At 44.1% G+C, this 23,679-nt stretch overlaps 1 protein-coding gene across 1 annotated transcript in view; it reads left to right on the top strand.

Annotated features, from left to right (window-relative positions):
• The window catches only part of LOC122930035 (unconventional myosin-Vb-like), a 185,222-nt gene that overhangs the window by 105,528 nt on the left and 56,015 nt on the right, over positions 1-23,679 (top strand). The window contains exons 5-6 of the mRNA XM_044283448.1: positions 16,674-16,830; positions 23,320-23,463. Of these exons, the coding sequence (XP_044139383.1) occupies positions 16,674-16,830; positions 23,320-23,463 (301 nt within the window). The remainder of the gene's footprint in view (positions 1-16,673; positions 16,831-23,319; positions 23,464-23,679) is intronic.

The raw sequence follows: 23,679 nt of genomic DNA, 5'->3' as shown, positions 1-23,679 counted from the left end.
ACCGCACACAGCCCGTGGACAGGTGTGGCGCTGTTTTTGAAAGAAAGCAGCCATGTTTTTTCCATGTTGTTAAAGTTTATTTTCGATATCGAAACCTGTGTCACGTGTGTACATCTGGTTTTCCCATTTTAGTGTATTTTGCAGGGTTTGCGAGTACTGGTTGCCTAGCAACCACACATCTTGCAGTGTAGGTGACCACTATTTGGATACTTCTAGCTACTTGAATTGAAGTGGTCACAACTGTGCTGGTCTGTTTCCGGGAAAGAGTGAACCTGGACGCCACATCACCCGCATGCTCAGGCCTTTGGTCAAGGTCCCCAGGACTTTAATGTCCTTAACTATTAGTTTGTTTCAGGGATGGATATGATGAAAGCCAACATGCCCAATCATTCTTTTCCTCTGACATCTGCTGTCACGGGAAAGCCATGTTCACCCCATACACTTTAGGCTACTTTCACACTAGCGTTATTGCTGGATCCGACAGGGTTCAGCAAAAACGCTTCCGTTACTGATAATACAACCGTCTGCATCTGTTATGAACGGATCCAGTTTCATTATCTTTACCATGGCCAAGACGGATCAGTCATGAACTCTATTGTGGCAGAGAAAACGGATCCGTCATGAACTCTATTGTGGCAGAGAAAACGGATCCATCCCCATTTGAATTGCATTGTGGGTCATGACGGATCAGTCTTGCTCCACATGCCATGATGGTAGGAAAACCGCAGCATGCTGCGGTATGCTCTCCGGTATGAGAACGGAATTGTCATGTTCGGGTGTGGGAGGGAAACGCCAGACCGAACATAGGAGGGAATAAGGCCTGGAAACTAGGGAAAGGAGAATGGACACCTCCTAGTAAAACCCTAATCAAAGTCCTGACTAACTACCAGTATGAAAAGACCCCAGAGGTAGGTGAGTTCATACACAGGAATACCTAGTGTCCTAACTCACCCTATAGGACCCTGGTACTAATGTCAGGACTGAGACAACCTGTTCCTCCAAAAGGAAGGACGAGCAGGAGTCTCCCTCAGGCCTTGATACAAATGACAGGGAAATGCAACACACAAAATAGCTTAAACAAAATACAAAAGGGAAAGAAAACACTTAACTTCAAGTGGCTATGGCAGCACCAGGAACTCAGCCGAGATCCACAGACCAGCTATCCACAACTCCAACAGAGGCTATAAACCACATAGCACAGTGGGAGAAACAACAATAGAGAAGGTTAAATGACCCTCATAGCCACACCTGGAGAAAGAAGGTGCAGCAAGCATCAGAAGCAACACAGACGTCATTTGATCCAAACGGGAAACATGTCAGATCAAACCACGTGTTGCCAGTCTCACCGGTCTCCTGTCGCGGGAATGTCCGTGATAGGAATGCATTCTGGTGCACTCTGTTCTGTTCAGTTACGTTTTGTCCCTATTGACAATGAATGGGGACAAAACGGAAGATTTTTTCCGGAATTGAGACCCTATGACGGATCTCAATACCGTAAAATATTAACGCTAGTGTGAAAATACCTTTAGATGTTTTGCCCGGTATCACCCAATTCTTTAGGTTTCTCAGATATTCATCTAATGCTTTAGGGCTCATGCACACGAGTGTACGTATTTTGCGTTCCCCAAAACACGGATGACGTCTGTGTGACATCCGTGTTACATGCGTTTTTTTGCGGTTCCATTGTAACAATGCCTGTCCTTGTCTGCAAAATGGACAAGAACAGGACATGTTCTCTTTTTTTTTTTTTTTTTTTTTGCAGAATGGCCATGCGGACATACAGAAATGGAATGCATTTCCGCTTTTTTGCAGACTCATTGAAGTGAATGGTTCCGCATACGGACCTGTAAAAAAAACGGAACAGAAACCGAACAAAATATGTTCCTGTGCATGAGCCCTTACCTGTATAAAACTTTGGATTAGGGCTCATGCACACGACCGTATGTATTTTGTGGTCTGCAAAAAATATGGATGAAGTCCGTGTGCATTCCGTATTTTGCGGAACAGAACAGCTGGCCCCTAATAGAACAGAACTATCCTTGTCCGTAATGCAGACAATAATAGGACGTGTTCTATTTTTTTTTTTGCGTAACGGACATACGGAAATGGAATGCACATTGAGTAACTTTTTTGGGGCGGACTTGTTGAAATGAATGGTTCCGCATACGGGCTGCAAAAAAAATTGAACGGACGCAGAAACAAAATACGTTCGTGTACATGAGCCCTCACTGTATCCTTTTTTTTCGTCAGGTCCCTTGAAATTTAGGCCAAATACACAGTTTCTCACACTTATTTTTGCACATAAGGATTAGTGTACCACCGTGTAGGAAGACGATCCCACAGCCTGTGCGGTAAATGGACTTCTCTTCGGATCCTCCGCCACTGGTGTGAAGACCTGGAGGAATATAGCGGACAGATCTGAAGTTTTAAGCGCAATTAATGTGAACCTTGTAAACAGACGAGAATGTCCCCGGGCATCTATCACACGGAAGTGCGAAAATGCGTCTCCTGTGCAGATCTTGCCTTTTCGCAGTTCGCTGTTTTGACATTTCCTCAGATCGAAGGGGGGGGGGGGAGAGAAATATTTTAAACCTCAGTTGGGTCCACCTTAAAAAACATCGTAAAACCAGTGACTGGTTCCACCGTGGCATCGGGTGAGCTTGAATCCCTGCTGATTCATAATTGAAGGGGCGTTGGCGCCATGTGCATCATCCAGAGCTCTTCGGTAGCAATCAGACATTTTCTCATATGACTCAGTGACAGAAAAGTTTTTTAAGGTAGATTTCCTGTGTAAAAAGCAATGTCATTCCAGCTGATATAAACTGGAATGGAGCAAGATACATTCCCGAGCGAAATGGTAAGGGTGCGGTCACACGGTCAGGTTTCTGCATGCAGTTTTGGAAGCCAAAACCAGGAGGGAATTCAGCAAAGAGGAGACATTGTATCCATCCTTTATACTTTTTCTCCTTTTATCATCCACTCCTGATTTTGGCTTCCAAAACTGCATCAGGAAACCTGACCGTGTAGCCCAGACTAAGGGTATACGGTAATTGATGGATTTTTCTGAATCTCACTCCCATCATGACTCCCGATGCAGCCCAGACTTCAGCCTCTTTAAAGAGGACCCATCCCCTCTCCTGACATGTCTGTTGTAATCACTTCATGCATTCCTCACGTAATAACAATTCTGGAGCATCTAGTCTTATGTCTCTATGTTGTACCGTTCCTTTATTATTCCTGCTAGAAGTTGTGAATGGATTGCTAGCAGTCTGCAGTAAGGGCACAGAGGGGAGGTAACCAGTTGGGGGTGTGTCCCTGCACAGATTTACTCTATCCAATCAGTGCTGCCATTTTCAGACTCTGCAGGTGCACCCCCCCACCTGGTTACCTCCCCTCCGTACCCTTACTGCAGACTGCTAGCAATTCATTCACAACTTCTAGTAGAAATAATAAAGGAATGGTACAACATAGAGCCATAAGAGCAGTTGCTCCATAACTGTTATTACTAATAAAACAGGCATGTCATGAGTGGTGACAGGTCCACTTTAATGAACACCTGTCAGCAGGATTAACCCTATTAAGGTGCATTTACACAGCCGTATAGCCTCAAAATGCGAATCCTCAAAAATACGGATGACGGCCGTGTTGCGTCTGCTTTTCTGTGTACTCATGGTAAGGGCTCGTACACAAGTGTGTGTGTGGACCGCAAACACCAACATCGACTTGAATAGGTCCGCAATCCTCAAGCTACAGAGCGGTGCGGAGCGGAGGCACAGATCGAAGCCCATGGATGCACTATGGAGCACTCTCGTGGGTTTTCGGTCTATGCCGCTGCAACGCAAAAAATAAAATAAATTGGAACATGTCCTTTTTTTTTTTTTTTGCAGTGCGGACCATCTCTTGCGGATCGCAGACCCATTCAAGTCACCGGCTCCGCCTCCGCAAATGGTGTGCACATGGACGGTTCCCATGCATTGCTACGCAGTCCGTTGCACGGGGCACATGAGCCCTAACAGTGCTTATTCTTGTCCGCAAAACGGACCAAAATAGGACATGTTGAATCTTTTTTGTGTGACTGCAGAACGGACGTGCGGATACGGACAGCACACAGTGTGCTGTCCGCATTTTTTTGTGAGCCCATTGAAATGAATGGGTCCGCATCTGACCCGCCAAAAATGGAGATCTGATTGCAGACAAAAAATACGGTCGTATGAATGGGGGTTTAAATGGGTTTTTCAGGAGTACAATATTGATGACCAGGTCCTCAGGATAGACATCACTATCTGATTGGTGTGGGTCCAACTCCCGGCACCTTCACCAATCATCTGTTTGAAGAGGCTGCGGCGCTCCAGTGAAGGCTGCGGCCTCCTCATAGCATGTCAAGCACAGTGCTAAACACTATATAACCCAGGCCCATTCTATTCAATGGGACCGAGCAGCATATAGGCTATGTAACCCGACGAACGTGATGTCACTGGCCTAGGAAGAGACAGCTGATCGGTAGGGGTGTCGGAAATCGGTCCACCACCAATCTGATATTGATGGCCTATCCGGAGGAGCATGTGACCTCAGCAATGTCACTCAGGATGTGCGACCACCTCAGCAATGTCACTGAGGTGGACAGAGAAATCAGGAAAAGAACAAACAGCAGGTGGCGCTATACAGACAGATTTTATTGACTAACTCCGTGGTTATACACAATTTCTAATTACTGTATATGCAGAGTGTTTTACTCTTGAGACAATGACCTGAACGAATGTCATATGGGTGGTTGTCGGCTTTCAGACTTTCCATTACTTTCATTGGAGAAGCGGTGAGTTGTACATGACTACTATTTCTGGGACACACTAGTCCTCCATCATTCGGGGTCCCAGCTTCCAGACCCCCTGCTGACATGAGCTTTGGTCATTGTCAGGTTTCCAGAACTAGGACCTGGATGTCCTGTCCCTATGATGATGTATATATTTCCTATAGCCCACATCTGTGTATTTGAGCGCAGGCGGCAGTCTTATATTAAGCAGCTGAACTTCGGTGAACCCATAAAGAGAACAATTTCAGCAAAGTAAACCATTTCAGGCGCGGGTTTCATTAGGATGTATCTGTCGCTGGGGGATATATTATGAGCACTGCTGCAGGGTAAGATGAAGGTACGGGAAACCTTTTTCTACAGGCAGCAAATGATGTGTCTGTTCAGTACTGAAGCCATTTTGGCCTAGTTAAAGGGTTTCTTAGTCTCTTTTGTCTAGATGTTTGGTAAAAATAAAATAAAAATTCTATGCATTTTATGTACTAATTTTTTTCTGATACGAAGCTCCAAAGCTGCATAGACAGAGTAAAATAACATTCTGGTCCATGCCCACCGCTTTTCCGCTCTTCAGGACGGACACCACATTACTCCACTGCCGCTGCTCTCCTTCCAGCAGCGGGTACGGCCGTTGGAGTCCCATGTCTGTTCTTCCACTGCAAGCCGCAGCCTGCGCTTACAGGGCAGGTCTCTCCAGTCCTGACCATAGGGCAGGCGCACGTTTCCCGCCCCTTGAAAGGCCAGCACACACACCCTGGGGTACATTAGGCACCTTCCCCTATGGGAGTGTGTCTGACCAATAGGTTGTCTAGCTTGCTAATTCTGCGAAGGGGCACTGTATCTGTTTGGCTACCCGTGTACTGACTTATGCCTGATTCCTGGATTCTAACCCTCTGCTGCCTGACCTGACCTTTACCTGTCAACTGTATCAACCCTTTGCTGCCTGCCCTGACCTTGGACCTATTTAACAGGTTTGCACATACTCCAGCAGCCCAGACCTTGGCTTGTTTATGACTATGTTTTCCTGTTTGTCGGTGCTCTGCAAAGGTGTCTCTGATCCCCGTGGGTCAGCTGTCAACAATACCCGGACTACGCCAAGAGGTAGCAACCTAGTCCAGATACGTGTATAGGGGCTAAAGAGTGCAAACCAGGCGACTGCCAGGATAACTTCCTTAGGATTATCCCAAAGTCACCCCAGTTTGATGACGCAGTGGTTCCACACCCACTGCCGTAACGCTGTCTGCCTGCAGACACCACTAGGGAGAGCTCACTGCATACAGTTTTACACAGCTCTCATAGACGGAAATAATATTAGTACTATGAACTCTTCAGCTCCCTCTAGTGGTGGGAATTTGGAGCTTTGTTTTGCAAAAATCAGAAGAAACTCTATAATGGTACCCAGAAAAACAAAGACTTTTGATATAACTACTTTTTAGGGTGATTTACCCTTGTTTTTCTATACACAGTCTAACAATGTGGACTGTGTTGCGGGCAGGATGGCACATTCCGGTTGGGTAGCTGTGCTGGTGTTCATTACACAGAAATATTCAGATATGCGGGCACTCCAATTAAACATAAATGCAGATGGCTGTAATTATTTTGCCCCAGTGCACTTCAATGGTCACATACCGAACAATGCTGTTCCCTCAGTAATGAGGCTTTCATCTGCAAGCGGAAAAAAGCACATTAATCTTCACAAACTGATCGATTGTGTTTGCTTTTCACATTTTTAAAACCTTGATTGGACTCATTTAAGAGATAAACAAGCAAAAGTTAATTTACAATCCACATCTTATACTGCTTCTTAGGCCTCATGCACACGACCGTTGTTTTGGTCCTCATCCGAGTCGCAGTTTTGGCGGCTGGGATGCGGACCTATTCACTTCAATGGGGCCGCAAAAGAGGTGGACAGCACTCCGTGTGCTGTCCGCATCCGTTGCTCCGTTCCGTGGTCCGCAAAAAAAATAAATTACCTGTCCTATTCTTGTCCGTTTTGCGGACAGAAATGGGCAGTTATATCAATGGCTGTCCGTGCCGTTCCGCAAATTGCGGAACGCACATGGACGCCATCCGTGTTTTGCAGATACACAATTTGCGGACCGCAAAACACACAACGGTCGTTTGCATGAAGCCTGAAAGGGGTTTCCAGGATTTCGACGGTGATGGCTTATTCTCAGGATAGACCATCAGTAACAGGTTCACAGGGTCTGACATCCCTCACCTCTATTGATCAGCTTTTTCGTTGTCACTCCGGTGCCACAACTACAAGTCTCCATTCATCATGTAGTGGAAGGCGCTGCAAAGTAATGTAATGTATGCACACAATGACTCCCCCAGCAGAATAGTGAGTACAGCTCTGGAGTGTAATACAGGATGTAACTCAGGATCAGTACAGGATAAGTAATGTATGTACACAGTGACTGCACCAGCAGAATAGTGAGTGCAGCTCTGGAGTATAATACAGGATGTAACTCAGGATCAGTACAGGATAAGTAATGTAATGTATGTACACAGTGACTGCACCAGCAGAATAGTGAGTGCAGCTCTGGAGTATAATACAGGATGTAACTCAGGATCAGTACAGGATAAGTAATGTATGTACACAGTGACTCTACCAGCAGAATAGTGAGTGCAGCTGTGGAGTATAATACAGGATGTAACTCAGGATCAGTACAGGATAAGTAATGTATGTACACAGTGACTGCACCAGCAGAATAGTGAGTGCAGCTCTGGAGTATAATACAGGATGTAACTCAGGATCAGTACAGGATAAGTAATGTATGTACACAGTGACTCTACCAGCAGAATAGTGAGTACAGCTGTGGAGTATAATACAGGATGTAACTCAGGATCAGTACAGGATAAGTAATGTAATGTATGTACACGGTGACTGCACCAGCAGAATAGTGAGTGCAGCTCTGGAGTATAATACAGGATGTAACTCAGGATCAGTACAGGATAAGTAATGTAATGTATGTACAGTGACTGCACCAGCAGAATAGTGAGTGCAGCTCTGGAGTATAATACAGGATAGAACTCAGAATCAGGATAGGATAAGTAATGTAATGTATGTACACAGTGACTGCACCAGCAGAATAGAGAGTACAGCTCTGGAGTATAATACAGGATGTAACTGAGGATCAGTACAGGATAAGTAATGTATGTACACAGTGGCTCCACCAGCAGAATAGTTAGTGCAGCTCTGGAGTATAATACAGGATGTAACTCAGGATCAGTACAGGATAAGTAATGTATGTACACAGTGACTCTACCAGCAGAATAGTGAGTACAGCTCTGGAGTATAATACAGGATGTAACTCAGGATAAGTACAGGATAAGTAATGTAATGTATGTACACAGTGACTCCACCAGCAGAATAGTGAGTGCAGCTCTGGAGTATAATACAGGATGTAACTCAGGATCAGTACAGGATAAGTAATGTATGTACACAGTGACTCCTCCAGCAGAATAGTGAGTGCAGCTCTGGAGTATAATACAGGATGTAACTCAGGATCAGTACAGGATAAGTAATGTAATGTATGTACAGTGACTGCACCAGCAGAATAGTGAGTGCAGCTCTGGAGTATAATACAGGATAGAACTCAGGATCAGTACAGGATAAGTAATGTAATGTATGTACACAGTGACTGCACCAGCAGAATAGAGAGTACAGCTCTGGAGTATAATATAGGATGTAACTCAGGATCAGTACAGGATAAGTAATGTATGTACACAGTGACTCCACCAGCAGAATAGTGAGTGCAGCTCTGGAGTATAATACATGATGTAACTCAGGATCAGTACAGGATAAGTAATGTATGTACACAGTGACTCCTCCAGCAGAATAGTGAGTGCAGCTCTGGAGTATAATACAGGATGTAACTGAGGATCAGTACAAGGTACTGGACAGGATTACTAGGCAAACAACAATGGCGGAGCATCTTTTGTGGACTCTGCATTTTTCTCTTCCTTTTTTATTCCTCCTGGAAATATGTGAATAAATTAACTGGGTGTTACTATTCCCATATTTAAAAGAGCATGTCCCTACACTGTTTGACATTTGTTTGATCAGTGCTGACCATGTTAGGGACACATCCTAATGACAAGTGGAATGGTAACGCCCAATTATCAATTTATTTATACATTTCCAGTAAGAATAACAGGTGATGCACAACTCGGAGTTCTAAGAAAAGATGCCCCAGAAATATTGGAAATGCAAGTAATTACTAAAGCCGACATGCCAGGCAAGATTAAATCCAGGCATTTTTAATTAGCCAAATTAAACTTACTACAAGGCTGCCGCTAAAAATTACAGGCCCCGGCGGCTTAGATCTGTGAAGCATACGAGGAACTTCTGCCCAAACAGGTCTGAATCAGTGTCCTTTGTCTTTGAAGTAACTGGAGGCTGCACAGGTATGCGCTCATATTGCTGTAATTGACAGCTCTGCTTCCCTGGAGGTTCTGCAGCAGCTTCACTTGCCAGATAGCCTGATAATTACTGAGAAGGAATGGTGTAAATGTAAATTAACAGCCGATTCCTCTGAGACAGCGGCTAAAAATGCATTTCTGATGACTCAAGGTATTTCTCTATTAATAGGATAAGGGCTTATGACCTACAAGATACAGGGAGGGACGGTGAATATTCGGCAGGATTTCATGGTACATAGCTGAGCCAATGTGTAAAACATTTATATGGAAGTTAGTTATAAGTTCTGACCCATTCATAGAAGTGGAAACCACTTTTGCTTGCGATCCATTATTCTGTACTTGCATTGTGTATTGAACTCTAGTCACACCCAGAGCTGCGTAGGAATCGTTGAGCACTGTTCAGGCATTCCCAGTATAGTTTGATATATCACGTCGCACTGCTTTGTTGTAATTCTTACTAGTTTGATGTTACAGTAAATTTAATACATCCCCACAATGCATTGCAGCCAAAGCCGCACTCCTCCAAAAACACTTAAAGGGGTTATCCTATGACTAATATAAAAAAATGAAAATCAGACATCATGTAGGACATGACATTCTCTTTCTAACAAAGCTAGAACCAGCCCTGTACCTCACATGGATCCAGAGATCTCCCCATTTATTGCTCTGCTAGCTTTATATCAAGCTGACATCTCAAGGGGAGTGGCGTTTCTGCTGCAGCTCAGGGGACGTGTCTCAGCTCTCCCTATCACAGCTCAGGGGGCGTGTCTCAGCTCTCCCTATCACAGCTCAGGAGGCGTGTCTCAGCTCTCCCTATCACAGCTCAGGAGGCGTGTCTCAGCTCTCCCTATCACAGCTCAGGAGGCGTGTCTGAGCTCTTCCTATCACAGCTCAGGAAGCAGTTGAAGGATGAAACTGAGCATGTGCGGCCTTCTCAGTGAGCAGGTCAAAGAAATAAGAAAATGCAAACAGCAGGTGGCGCTATACAGATAAATTTTATTGAATAGCTCAGTGGCTGTACAGAATTTTTAATTACATGCAATTACAAAAGTATTCAGATCCAGGTGCTGGTTTGAAAACTTTAGAATATTTTTCATGGGACAATCCCTTTAAGGGGCATTCACACAACCTTATTTTCGGTTCACATTCGATCCGCATTCATTTCAATGGTTCTGCAAAAAATTGCGGACAGCACACGTCCGCATCCGTATGTCCATTCCGTAGCCCTGCAAAGCATGTCCTATTGTTGTCCGTTATGCAGACAAGGATAGACATTGTTACAATAGATCTGCAAGAAAACTGATGCATCACGGATGTCACACAGACGTCATCCATATTTTTTGCAGATCCACGCTTTGCAGGCCGCAAAATACATACGGTCATGTGAATGCACCCTTAGGGTCCATTCACACATCTGTATGTGTTTTGCAGATCCGCGGATCGGCAAAACACGGACACCGGCAATGTGCGTTCCGCGTTTTGCGGACCGCACATCGCCGACACTATAATAGAAAATGCCTAATCTTGTCCGCAATTGCGGACAAGAATAGGACATGTTCTATTTTTTTCGGGAACGGAATAGCAGACCCTGGAAGTGTGGATCTGGAAAGCACATAGTGTGGCCCCATAGAAATGAACGGGTCCGCAATTCCGTTCCGCAAAATGCGGAACAGAATTGCGTACGTGTGAATGGAGCCTTAACCAGCAGGGCCTGTCTGCACAGTACCCCAGAATAGGGTATTTACAAATTATTTCTGGTTATTTAAATGTTATGTAATGTTATTTAATGCATTGTACTACCCAGTATAGCTTTGTATGGATATGTTAGGGTTAACCATCCTGCCTCTGCCCCTGTAGGAAGCTGGCACATGGACTTAGGTCTGTCCCTAGTTCACTCTAGAGTTAGCTTAGGAAGTGAGAGAAACCACATGTGCTCAGTCCTCAGAGTACTAGGCCTACAACCCAGAGAATCACTATATCCAAAGAGAGAAAACCTTCCCTACTTCACAGTACTCCAGAGAGAGAAAAGGAAGAATTAGAAGGTCCAGAATCTGAATGGCTCAGCAGTTAGTAAGGTATTTGCTGGTTACGGTCAATAGAGACTTTACTGCAGTGAGAGGGACGCTTGGACACGGTCTGGCCCTCCGTATCGTAATCCCGTACCCCTCAGCTGGGAATTACAGACAAGTTTGCAAGAACCTTTTGGATTCTGCAGAAAGAAAGACTTGGGAAAGATCGATGAAAGGAGTACTACAACCCCCATCCTCCTTTATATCCATATATCGCTATTTGTGTAGATTTGCTCTGTGAATTGTTTGGAACTGTGTTTTGATGCCATTGGATGTACTATAACTCCCATTCTGCACTTTAACAAAGAAATACTACTTTATTGTCTACATCTGGCATGGTACTGACTCCAGCCCCATTTGCCGGCCACTGCACCCTACATCTCCTTTGTTGCACCCGCACCAAATCTACAACATGAAGAGCACCCCAACAACCACCAGACAGGAGTCTAAAATCAAGGGAAGAAAGGGTGTGCCCCCTCTGTCACTGCCCAGCCCTAGGGAGAATCGTTTTTTGGATTGCCTCAGTGAATAACTGTTGCAGCCAGAGGCACCACCACTCCCATCCTCTGCTCCTCCGTGGCTCGCTGCACCAGAAATAGCTAAAAGCAGCCCCCATGCATCAGAAACCGCCAACTAAGTAGGCAAGAAAGACATAGGTGTAACATACACAAGACTGGTCCGCATGAGGACAGGAGGGAAGGGTCTGTGAATGCTTCACTTGAATGCAGACGGGTGACCGGGTGACCAGAAGAGTTTGCTCCATAAATTAAAAAATGGCTGACCAGATTTAGTTGCATCTTCCTGCCTCCGTGTATAGAAGAAACATGTAACTAGTTTATCAATCATCAGACTTGTGCCCCGTGTACAGCGCAGTCCCGCACAGACCGGTTCATTGTAATTGGATGTAGTTAATGTTTTCTCCACACTTTGTGCTGTCAGTTCCAGTTATTCAGTAGAAGAGTTGATTGACTGTTCAGGGATCATTAACCCCTTACTGTGTCATAGCATCAGTGTAACTGATTACTGGGGTTTACCTGACTTGACAATACAGATATAGCAGAGCTGTGTACATAAGGGTCCCTTCAGACATCCGTAACTGTTTTGCGGTCCGCAAAACACGTATATCGGCCCGTGTGCATTCACGGACCTATGATAGAAATGCCTATTCTTGTCCACGATTGCGGGCAAGACTAGGACATGCTCTGTCTTATTTTGCGAGGAAGCGGAATGGAACTACGGATGCAGACAGCCGTCCGCATATTTTGCGGCCCCATTGAAATGAATGGGTCCACAAATTTGCAGAACGGATGTGGACCCAAAACTATGGACCTGTGATTGGACCCTTAATGTGATACACTTTGTTCATTTATGTGTTGTAGTGTCCATATGGGGCCTCCGTTACAGATTCTGGCATAAATGCTAGACAAAATAAGGAGGCATAATGTCACAGTATACACAGTGATGTCACATTACAGAGATTAATAAACACAGTGATGTCACAGTACAGGATAATACATACAGTGATGTCACAGTACAGGGATAATTAACACAGTGATGTCACAGTACAGGGATAATAAACACTGTGATGTCACAGTACATGATAATACATACAGTGATGCCACAGTACAGGGATAATAAACACAGTGATGTCACAGTACAGGGATAATTAACACAGTGATGTCACAGTACAGGATAATAAACACAGTGATGTCACAGTACAGGGATAATTAACACAGTGATGTCACATTACAGGGATACTAAACACAGTGATGTCACAGTACAGGATAATACATACAGTGATGTCACAGTACAGAGATAATAAACACAGTGATGTCACAGTACAGGGATAATAAACACAGTGATGTCACAGTACAGTGATAATAAACACAGTGGTGTCACAGTACAGTGATAATAAACACAGTGATGTCACAGTACAGGGATAATAAACACTGTGATGTCACAGTACAGGATAATAAACACAGTGATGTCACAGTACAGGGATAATAAACACTGTGATGTCACAGTACAGGATAATAAACACAGTGATGTCACAGTACAGGATAATAAACACAGTGATGTCACAGTACAGGATAATAAACACAGTGATGTCACAGTACAGGATAATAAACACAGTGATGTCACAGTACAGGATAATAAACACAGTGATGTCACAGTACAGGGATAATAAACACAGTGATGTCACAGTACAGGGATAATAAACACTGTGATGTCACAGTACAGAGATAAGCACAATGATGTCACAGTACAGGGATAATAAACACAGTGATGTCACAGTACAGGGATAATAAACACAGTGATGTCACAGTACAGGGATAATAAACACTGTGATGTCACAGTACAGAGATAAGCACAATGATGTCACAGTACAGGGATAAGCACAGTGATGTCACAGTACAGGGATAATAAACACAGTGATGTCACAGTACAGGGATAAGAAACACAGTGATGTCACAGTACAGGGATAAGAAACACAGTGATGTCACAGTACAGGGATAATAAACACAGTGATGTCACAGTACAGGGATAAGAAACACAGTGATGTCACAGTACAGGATAATAAACACAGTGATGTCACAGTACAGGGATAATAAACACAGTGATGTCACAGTACAGGGATAATAAACACTGTGATGTCACAGTACAGAGATAAGCACAATGATGTCACAGTACAGGGATAAGCACAGTGATGTCACAGTACAGGGATAATAAACACAGTGATGTCACAGTACAGGGATAAGAAACACAGTGATGTCACAGTACAGGGATAAGAAACACAGTGATGTCACAGTACTGCAGGTTGATTTGATTATGATTATTTTTGTACCACAAATCACATTTTTATTTTGTCTCCATATTCTAAAAGCCATATTTTTTTCTGTTTTTCAACTGATGGAGCTGTATGAGGACTTTTGTGAGGCAGTTTATTTTATTTTATTAGTCTCACAAGAGATGAACCAGCTATCCTTTGGTTGCATACATAATACACTACACTACTTATTTAGTGCAGTGTATTATGTCTGCTAGTCTGTATACTACTGATACTGTAGGTGGCCTATTAGACCCTGCTGGAGCCCCCTCACTCTAATTGCTTAGATGCTGAAGTTGGAGTTAAGCAGCCAGGATTGGATCTAGCGCCAACTTCTGCAGTAGATGCGCAGCTGTATATTACAGCGGGCTGCCAGTGGTGCAGGCGCAACTCCTGTGCTGTTGCCATCGTCCTGATATAGCTGTATGTTGAAGTGCGCAAAGTAAAGCTTCACATTGACGTACGGTTACGTCAAGATTCCTAAAGAGATTAAACACAGTGATGTCAGAGTACCGCGATAGTAAACTGTTGTCAAAATACAGAGAGACAGTGCCTTCAGAAAGTCTTCAGACCCTTTCATTCTTCACCTTTTGTTAGGTTGTGGCCTCGTGCTAAAATCTATAAAATTCTAGTTTTTCCCTTCATTCTGCACTGAATACCCCATAATGAGAAGGTGAGGAAAGAATTTTAGATGGAGTCACCTGTGGTAAATTCAGTTGATTGGACATGATTTGGAAATACACCATCCTGTCTATACAAGGTCTCGTAGCTGAGAATTTATATCAGAGCAAAAACCAAGCCATGAGGAGGAAAGAACTGCCTGTAGAGCTCAGAGACAGGATTGTGTGGAGGCACAGATCTGGAGAAGGATACAAAGAAATTCTGCTGCACTGAAAGTTCCCAAGAGCACAGTGGCCTCCATAATTCTTAAAGTGTAACTGTCATTTTTTTTTTTTTTTTGTAATGTGTAGGGGCAGTGATACTGACCATTTTGTAATATACTTTAATTACTGAAATCACAATTTCTATTAGAAAAATAGCTCTAAAGTGTCCCATTTTGAGCCTTAGCAACACTCCTCTGTCTTCTGTTTACATAACAAGTCTCCACAGTTATGTAAACAGGAGACAGAGGAGCGTTGCTAAGGCTCAAAATGGGACACTTTAGAGCTGTTTTTCTAATAGAAATGTACGATTTCAGTAATGAAAGTGTATTACAAAAATAGTCAGTATCACTGCCCTTATACATAACAAAAATTAAAAAAAAGAATGACAGTTGCACTTTAAATGGTACAAATTGGAACAACCATGAGTCCTATAGCTGGCCACCTCTCCAAACTAAGTAATTTGGGGAGAAGGGCCTTGGTAAGAGAGGTGGCCAAGAACACAATGGTCACTGCGGCTGAGCTCCAAAGATCCTGGGTGCAGATGGGAGATACTTCCATAAAGTGACCCATCACTGCAGCACTCCACCGATCTGTGCTTTATGGCGGAGTGGCCAAAAATAGGCCTCTCCTCAGTAACAGACACATGAAAACCGCCTGGAGTTGGCAAAATAGCAACTAAAAGACTGTCAGACTAAAAAACTAGATTCTCTCCAAACTAAGACTGAATTCTTTTACCTTAATTCTAAGTGTAATGTCTAAAAGAAACCAGACATTGCTCACCACCTGCCCAGTACCATCCCTACAGTGAAGCATGGTGGTGGCAGAGTCATGCTGTGGGGGTGTTTTTCAGTGGCTGGGACAGGGAGACTGGACAGGGTTGAGGGAAAGCTGAAAGGAGCAGAGATTCTTAATGAAAATCTGATCCAGAGTGCTCTGGACCTCAGACTGGGCTGAAGGTTCACCTTCCAACAAGACAATGACCCTAAGCACCCAGACAGGACAACACAGGAGAGGCTTTGGGACAACTCTGCGAATGTCCTTGAGAGCTCTGACCTGAACCTAATGGAACATCTCTGGAGAGACCTGAAAATGTCTGTCCACCGACGGTCCCCATCCAACCTGACAAAGCTTGAGAGGATCTGCAGAGGAACATGGCAGTAAATCCCCAAATCCCGGTGTGGAAACCTTGTGGCATCATCTCCAAGAAGACTGGAGGCTGAAATCACTGCCAAAGGGTCTTCAACTAAGTCCTGAGTAAAGGGTCTAAATACTTCAACGCAAGATTTACATTTTCTAACAAAGGTGTCTAACACCCTGTTCTTATTTTGTCATTATGTGGTGTTGGGTCCAGAGTGAAAAAACCAAAAGAGTCTGAAGACTTTCTGAATGCACTGTAATACACAAGGTTTTGTTTGTAGTCCGCATAGGGGCTGTGTACACAAAACCGTAAGATATATTTATTGAAGACTATTTGCAAAATGGTAAAAAAAAATATATTTTAGTCACATTTCACCAATGAAAAGAATAGATGTAGGTGGACATGGCCACGAAGATTGGACTTGGGGTTTTGTCCAGGACCAAATGAATGGTCCATTTTCTGTGTTGTAATATCATCTTGTGCTAAATCCCACAGCGCTGATACTGTTCCTCTTACCTGCCAGGGATGAGAAGAACCAGTCCATCATTGTAAGTGGAGAGTCTGGAGCTGGGAAAACCGTGTCTGCCAAGTACGCCATGAGGTACTTCGCCACTGTTGGGGGCTCTGCCAGCGAAACTAACGTGGAGGAAAAGGTCCTGGCGTCCAGTCCCATAATGGAGGTGAGACGTCAAACGCATGGATGCTTGGAGCGTGCCTCATCTGCTAACCTGTAGAGCATGTTCACATTTCTTGGTGGTGGTCTCGCCTATGGGGCACCTCTTGTAAACAGTACGTACATTTTTGCAAATGAATCGCTCGGATTACCCAAAATGCTGTTTTCCGTCACAGAATGACATTTGGGACACAATATAATTTTGTAAAGATACATTTTTGAGATCTACGTCACCATTTTGTGGCACAGATTGATACTTTGTGTCAGATATTGTCATTTTGTGATACAGAATATGTTTTTTATTTCATTCACGTAGCACATGTGAATGGCTGGCCCTATACTGTCTGCCTACAGTATAAACAGCAGATCGCCAGGGGTAAGAGACGCATTGCATTCTTTTCTTTTTTTTTTGTCTTTCTGACGGTGAAGGAATATTCACGTGTAGCAGTTGAGGTACATCAAAACCCCAACCACAAATAGTGCATGCATTTTCCTTGCCATTTTCAATGCGCTTGCGTTTTTTATACTGTTTTTATTATTGAAGTTTTTATTATGTCAAAGTTTTATGTGACCTGATATCTCCCTGCTTCAGGTAACATGCTAGATAATGTGTCCTACATCCAACATGTGATCTAGGCCTGATGGTTTCCGCCCCCAATGTAAAAAGTAAAAAAACACAATACAACAGCACTCTGCAAACATAAATAAAGTACAATGATGCCATAGTAATAGAAAATATACTGGTGCTAATGCTACGCTTATTTTGTAAATTTGAGATTCTTGGCAAATACATTTTGTACAAAATTATTTAGGCCCGTCTGCCGCTGTCAAGGCGATCTCTGTAAGACGGGAACCTAACACTAAGTACTACCTGTTATGTGCTTTAATGGCCACCATAAAATTTAGGGAGCGCAGGTTCCACATGCATGCTGAGCCCACTCTATACCTCTCCTGGTGTGAGACGGCTTCCAATGAATTCAGGGAGAGCAGGCTACAGTCATCATTACGGACATCAAATATATGGGCAGGCTCAAAGTGCATGCGCATAGCGTATGTACTGCACGTGCGCTGTAGCACGCTGAGGTTGCCCATGTAGTTGATGTTAGGTACACTGGCGGAAATGTACGGCAATCTGAAAACTGGATTCTGGAGATCGGACACGTCCAAATACTAGAAGAGCACCAGGAGTATTGGGGGACAAGTAAAAGATTTATTTTTTCTTTTTTTTGCTTAAGTGACTGATCTATCTTTATAGATCACAATGTTTTATGCAGTTTTAAACTTCCAAAAACCCCTTTAAGGGGTGGTGGGAGGAAAATCCTTAGCATATTCAGGTAAGGCCACAGAGCCAAGTTACCTGATGCAGTTTTGGAAGCCAAAACTTGTGGCGAATTCTAAAAAGAGAAGTCATGTCTATCCTTTATGACGCACTTCTGATTTTGGCCTCCAAAACGGCATGCAGAAACCTGACTGTTTGGCCGTACCCCTAGGCTACTTTCACACTTGCATTGTTAATTTCGGTATTGAGATCCGGCAGAGGATCTCAATACTGGAATTAAACAGATCCGCTTTGATTTCCCACATCAGGATGCGTCCGTTCTGTTAGGCTGCGGTTGTGTGATATCAAAAGGGAAAAAAACGTATCCGTCACTAAATACATTGAAAGTCAATGGGTGACGGATATAGCTTTATAGATGACGGATTGTTTTCAGTGACAGATCCGTTTTTTTCCCCGTTTTCATGACCAGACACAAAACTGCAGCTTGCAGCGGTTTTGTGTCCTGTCACAAAACGGAATGCTGCCGGAACGGAAGACATCCTGATGCCTCCTGAACGGATCTCTTTACATTCAGATTACATGAGGACTAAATGGAAACCTTATTTTCCGGATCTGCAGGATCTCAATACCGGAAAACGCAAGTGTGAAAGTAGCCTTACAAGTACCGGCAGATCAGCAGGTCATGTGTGCAATAACGGCACTTCACCGCTGAGTCACCAGCGTTTTTAATTAAGCAGGGCAACCCTCTTTTACAACAGGTACCTGAACATGAAGAACATGACCGAGTGGGAGAGTGTTGTGGGCACGCTCTGTGACTTGTGCTGCAAAATCTCATGCACACCCTGCAGCTGATATTGACCTGTGGCACAGATTTCCCCCTTTGCAATACATAAAGTGAAATCCACCACAAAGTCTAGATGTAACAGATGCCTTTTTTTTTTTTTCCCCTGAAAATTTAGGCAAACACTGCTGCGGCATTCCATGGGGTTCTACCCTAAGAGCAGACTGTTCGCGCAGCGGCCATAGGGTAGTACTTTGCTCACCCACAAGTGCAGATGAAGCACCTACAGATCATGTGCCTCACCTGTATTTGTCAGGAACTTTGCCGCTTTGCAAACTAAAGTCCCTTGACCGCTGCGTGAAAACCCTAAGAGGACCCCTCAATAGATAATGGGACACATTTTTAAGCCCCATGCACACGACCGTATCCGGTTTGCAGTCTGCAAATTGCGGGTCTTTGCAGGATTTGCGGACTACAAAAATGGATATGATTGTGTGCATAAGGCCTAATCCATGTGCTTTTCGCATCCGTATGTCCATTCCACAAAGAGATAGAACATGTCCTATGCTTGGCCACAAAATGTGAACCGCAGAACCATTTAGGTCAATAGATCAGCAAAAAAAAAAAACAACGGATGAACCACGGACTCCATCCATATTTTATGGATCCACGTTTTGCGTGGCCTTAAACTGCAGATTTCATTACGTAGTAATCTGTTTCTGAATATAACATCTCTAATATAAAGCTGGAGGGAGATAACACGAGATCCGCCATGGACGGTAGGTGATTGGGGCGGCACAGCTGCTTCCTTCCTAGCACAAGTCACAGAGCATGCCCACTACACTCTCCCATAGAATTCAATTGGTCATGTGGCTATTTATTCTGTTACTTGTGAGGCCTCATGCACACGGCCATTGCCCGGCATTGCCTGTATTGCGGCCTGCAAACAGCGGGTCCGCAATATACGGGTCCCGGCCATGTGCACACTGTATCACTGATGCGGACCCATTCACTTGAATGGGTCCACTATCCGGAAGATTTGTTGCGGTAGGGAACGGAGGCACGGATCAGAAGCACTACAGAGTGCTTCTGTGGTTTTTCTGTCCGTGCCTCCGTACCGCAAAAAAGGAGTGCATGTACTACTTTTTTGTGGTGTGGACCCTCAGATGCGCATCGCGGACCCCATTCAAGTGAATGGGTCCACGTCCGCAGACGGCAATCACATGGACAGTGCCTCCTGTATGAGGAGGTTGCCCGGCATAATTAAAATTGCCGGTGACTCAGCAGCCATTCTTGCACACATGATCGCTGAGGCCACGTGTTGGCTGCAGCAGTCTTGTGACCATGATCAGGTCCTCGTCCGCTGCAACGGAATGTGTTGTGAGGTGAGTTTTTTTTTTTCTTTTTTAATACACTACTGCCTGCCATTTGTTTTTGTTTTTTAATTTATGCCAGACAACCCCTTTAAATTCCAAGCACAAGTCACAGAGCATGCCCACAATACTCTCCCATAGAAGTCATTTGGTCATGTTCTGTTTCTTGTCCAGGTACCCGCTGCTAAAGGGGGTTGTCCGACATAATTAAAAATGCCGGTGACTCAGCAGCCATTCTTGCACGCATGACCACTGAGGCCATTTATTGGCTGCAGTGGTCTTATGACCAAGAACGGATCTTTGCCAACCTCTGGTTGGGCGGAAATTCAACGAGCTGTAGCCCTCGAAAATTTATTTCAGACCACCCCTTTAAAGGGATATTCCAAGATTTTAATGTTGATGGCCTGTCCTCAACCGTATTCACTGATCATAGTAAAAAACCAAGTCGCTTGCTGTATTTGTGTGTGAACCTGACCTTAGAGTCCAGACGTGTCAGGGTTCCTCGAGAACAGAGAAGGTCTTCATAAGCAGTTCCCGTCGCATCAGTTTTATAGTCCAGATAAATTCTGGTTTCGCCGGTGGCAGAAACATTTCCATAAAGTGAGCGCCACTTGTAATAGGAATTTATTAGGCAGTATTGTGATGAGGCCTGGCTGATTCAGCGAGAAACCAGCTTCTGTAAAATGTGCAACTACAGAATCATAAAACGTCCGAGCTATCGGGAACCACGGGCCGGGAATATTTGGAAATTTTTTGTTCCATTTAGTTTACATGTAGCTATTCTACAGTACAAATGTTTTCCTTTGTTTTCATTTTTATAGTTTTTTAGTGTTTTTTTTATTTTATGTTTTGTTTTGTCAACGTCAGCTTAAAGGGTTTGTTCAGAATTGTGAATATCAGATCAGCGGTTTCAGATTAGCTCCCGTGCCAGAAGTCATGACCAGAACCCCACAGCGCTACCCATTGTGTAGTGGACGGAGATGGTTACTGCAGCGCTGCTCCCATTGAAGTGAACACTGCACGATGGATGGAGCCGTGTAGTTCTGGTGCTGACTTCCAGCGCGAGAGCTACTCTGAAACAGCTGATCAGATATGGATGTCCTATACTGAGGCACTCAGTATCAAACTCCTGGAATACCCCTTTAAGAGGTTATTTGCTTTGGACAATCCTTACTTGTTAGAAGAATTCCATGACAGTAAGCTGATCACAAAGCGTCTCCCTGCTGGACTTCCATCGATCAATCGTAATCTGTGGGGAAACCCAGCAGTAGGTGTTTTTCTACAGTGCCTCCACTGGCGAAATGAAGCATTACACACTGTCCATTCACATCAATGGATTATCTGTGCCATGTAGGACAGGTCAGGCCTCCAGAGCCAGAGATGTTCTTTGCTCAGAATTTCTTAATAGGGTGTATGAACATGGGTTGTCTGAACTAGTCCACCCCTTTAACAATGATCTTCCACATAGGCAGGAATTGACACAGGGTACGACTTTAACTTTAAGCCGTCAAAATTCTGCCTCCCAGTGATGGAGCTTTTTGGGAGTCAGTGGTACAGGAGAGGACATCCACAATGACTCCTACAGAAAAAACTGATCGGACGCCTTCCATGTGCCTATGACAACACTTCCTGCTCTGCGTCTCGGTCTTGTAATAGGGGCATCATGTGGATCCAAACCATCATCTACATTGATATTTCCAAGCCAGTGGCCACTATATAGATTATTTTACATGTGAACATTGATTGGAGGAGAGGGATTTGGGTCCCCACAATGCCCCTTTAACGGGTCGATAAAATACGACAAAAATATTAGGTCACCATGCACTAAAGGGTCTTCTCAACACCACGCATGGGTGCTGGTGGGCCATATAGCTAAGTATGGATCTCAGCCACGTGCATGCTGACATTTTTTTTTTTCGACATCTATAGATGCAAAACGGACAAGAATAGGACACGTTCTATTTTTTGTGGACATACGGATGCGGACAGAGCACTGTCTGCTGTCCGCGTTTTTTGGTGCCCCCATTGAAATGAATGGGTCTGCATGCAATCGGCAAACAACGCGGATCAGATACAGACTAAAAATACGATTGCGTGCATGAGGATTAAATGTGTGCGTCCCGCCTGAGGAATGCAGTGAGAAGTGGCACCTGCAGCATGAATAAGTCTGTCTATGGGTAATTCAGGTCCTAGGATCGTTCTCCGGGTCTCTTAGTAGGTCACACACAGGAAGCTCCAGTTCTTGGGTTACCGGGACCTGAATGGAGTCCTTTAGAAATCATCTTTATTCTTAGGCTGGAACAGGCTCCGCTTTGTATGGCGCTGCCCCAAGATACCGGGAGACGGTATGTATACAGGGAGACGGTATGTATACAGGGAGACGGTATGTATACAGGGAGACGGTATGTATACAGGGAGACGGTATGTATACAGGGAGACGGTATGTATACAGGGAGACGGTATGTATACAGGGAGACGGTATGTATACAGGGAGACAGTATGTAGACCCTACTTTCCCCATATGTGCTGTTGAGAGAAACTTTAAACACCCCTATGCACTTTTGATGGTCCTACAGACCTACTAATATTGGCAGGTTTGCCTGGCATTCATCTAAGGGCAGCTTTTAAGGGCTTTTCCGGTCCGCTGGATAGGCCATCAATATCTGCAGTCTCCATGTTTCTGGAACTACAACTCCAGCCATTGTGTAGTGGTCACTGCAGTATTCACTCAGTGGGAGCTGCGCTGCATCTCAGGATAGATGATCAATATAAAAAGACTCAGAAATCCCTTTAACGGTCCATCTTATGTAGCTTTCTTTCTAGGTATACAGGTGAAACTCGAAAAATTTGAATATTGTGCAAAGTTCATTTATTTCAGTAATGCAGCTTAAAAGGTAAAACTAATATTTGAGACTCATTACATGCAAAGAAAGATATTCCAAGCCTTTGTTATGATTTGGATGATTATGGCTTACAGCTTATGACGATATAACGTCCTGTGCTACACTATTACGCTACATGGTTGTACATAGAGACTCACCCCTTGTATTCTTGTACATTCAGGCCATTGGAAATGCCAAAACCACCCGGAATGACAACAGCAGCAGATTCGGGAAATACATCCAGATAGGATTTGACAAGAGATATCACATTATTGGTGCCAATATGAGAACCTACCTTCTGGAGAAGTCACGTGTTGTGTTCCAGGTTTGTGTCTCTGTGTATAGTTATTCTGTCGCTCGCCGTATTCTGAGTTTTTACGCAATTTTACTTCAGTGAAAATAACCATTAACGGAGACGCTGTTTCTGGTGGTTCTTTATGATCCGACTTGGAGGGAAGACCTTCTATAAATGATAGCTCCCTGTGAATAACAATGTTTTTGAGTTACATCATGATTTATGCTCCATTCACACCCAAAGCTG

This window comes from Bufo gargarizans, chromosome 1 (assembly GCF_014858855.1).
Source record: "Bufo gargarizans isolate SCDJY-AF-19 chromosome 1, ASM1485885v1, whole genome shotgun sequence".
Lineage (NCBI taxonomy): Eukaryota > Metazoa > Chordata > Amphibia > Anura > Bufonidae > Bufo > Bufo gargarizans.
The sequence above is the reverse complement of the archived record's forward strand: the minus strand, read 5'-3'. Positions and strand labels throughout refer to the sequence as shown.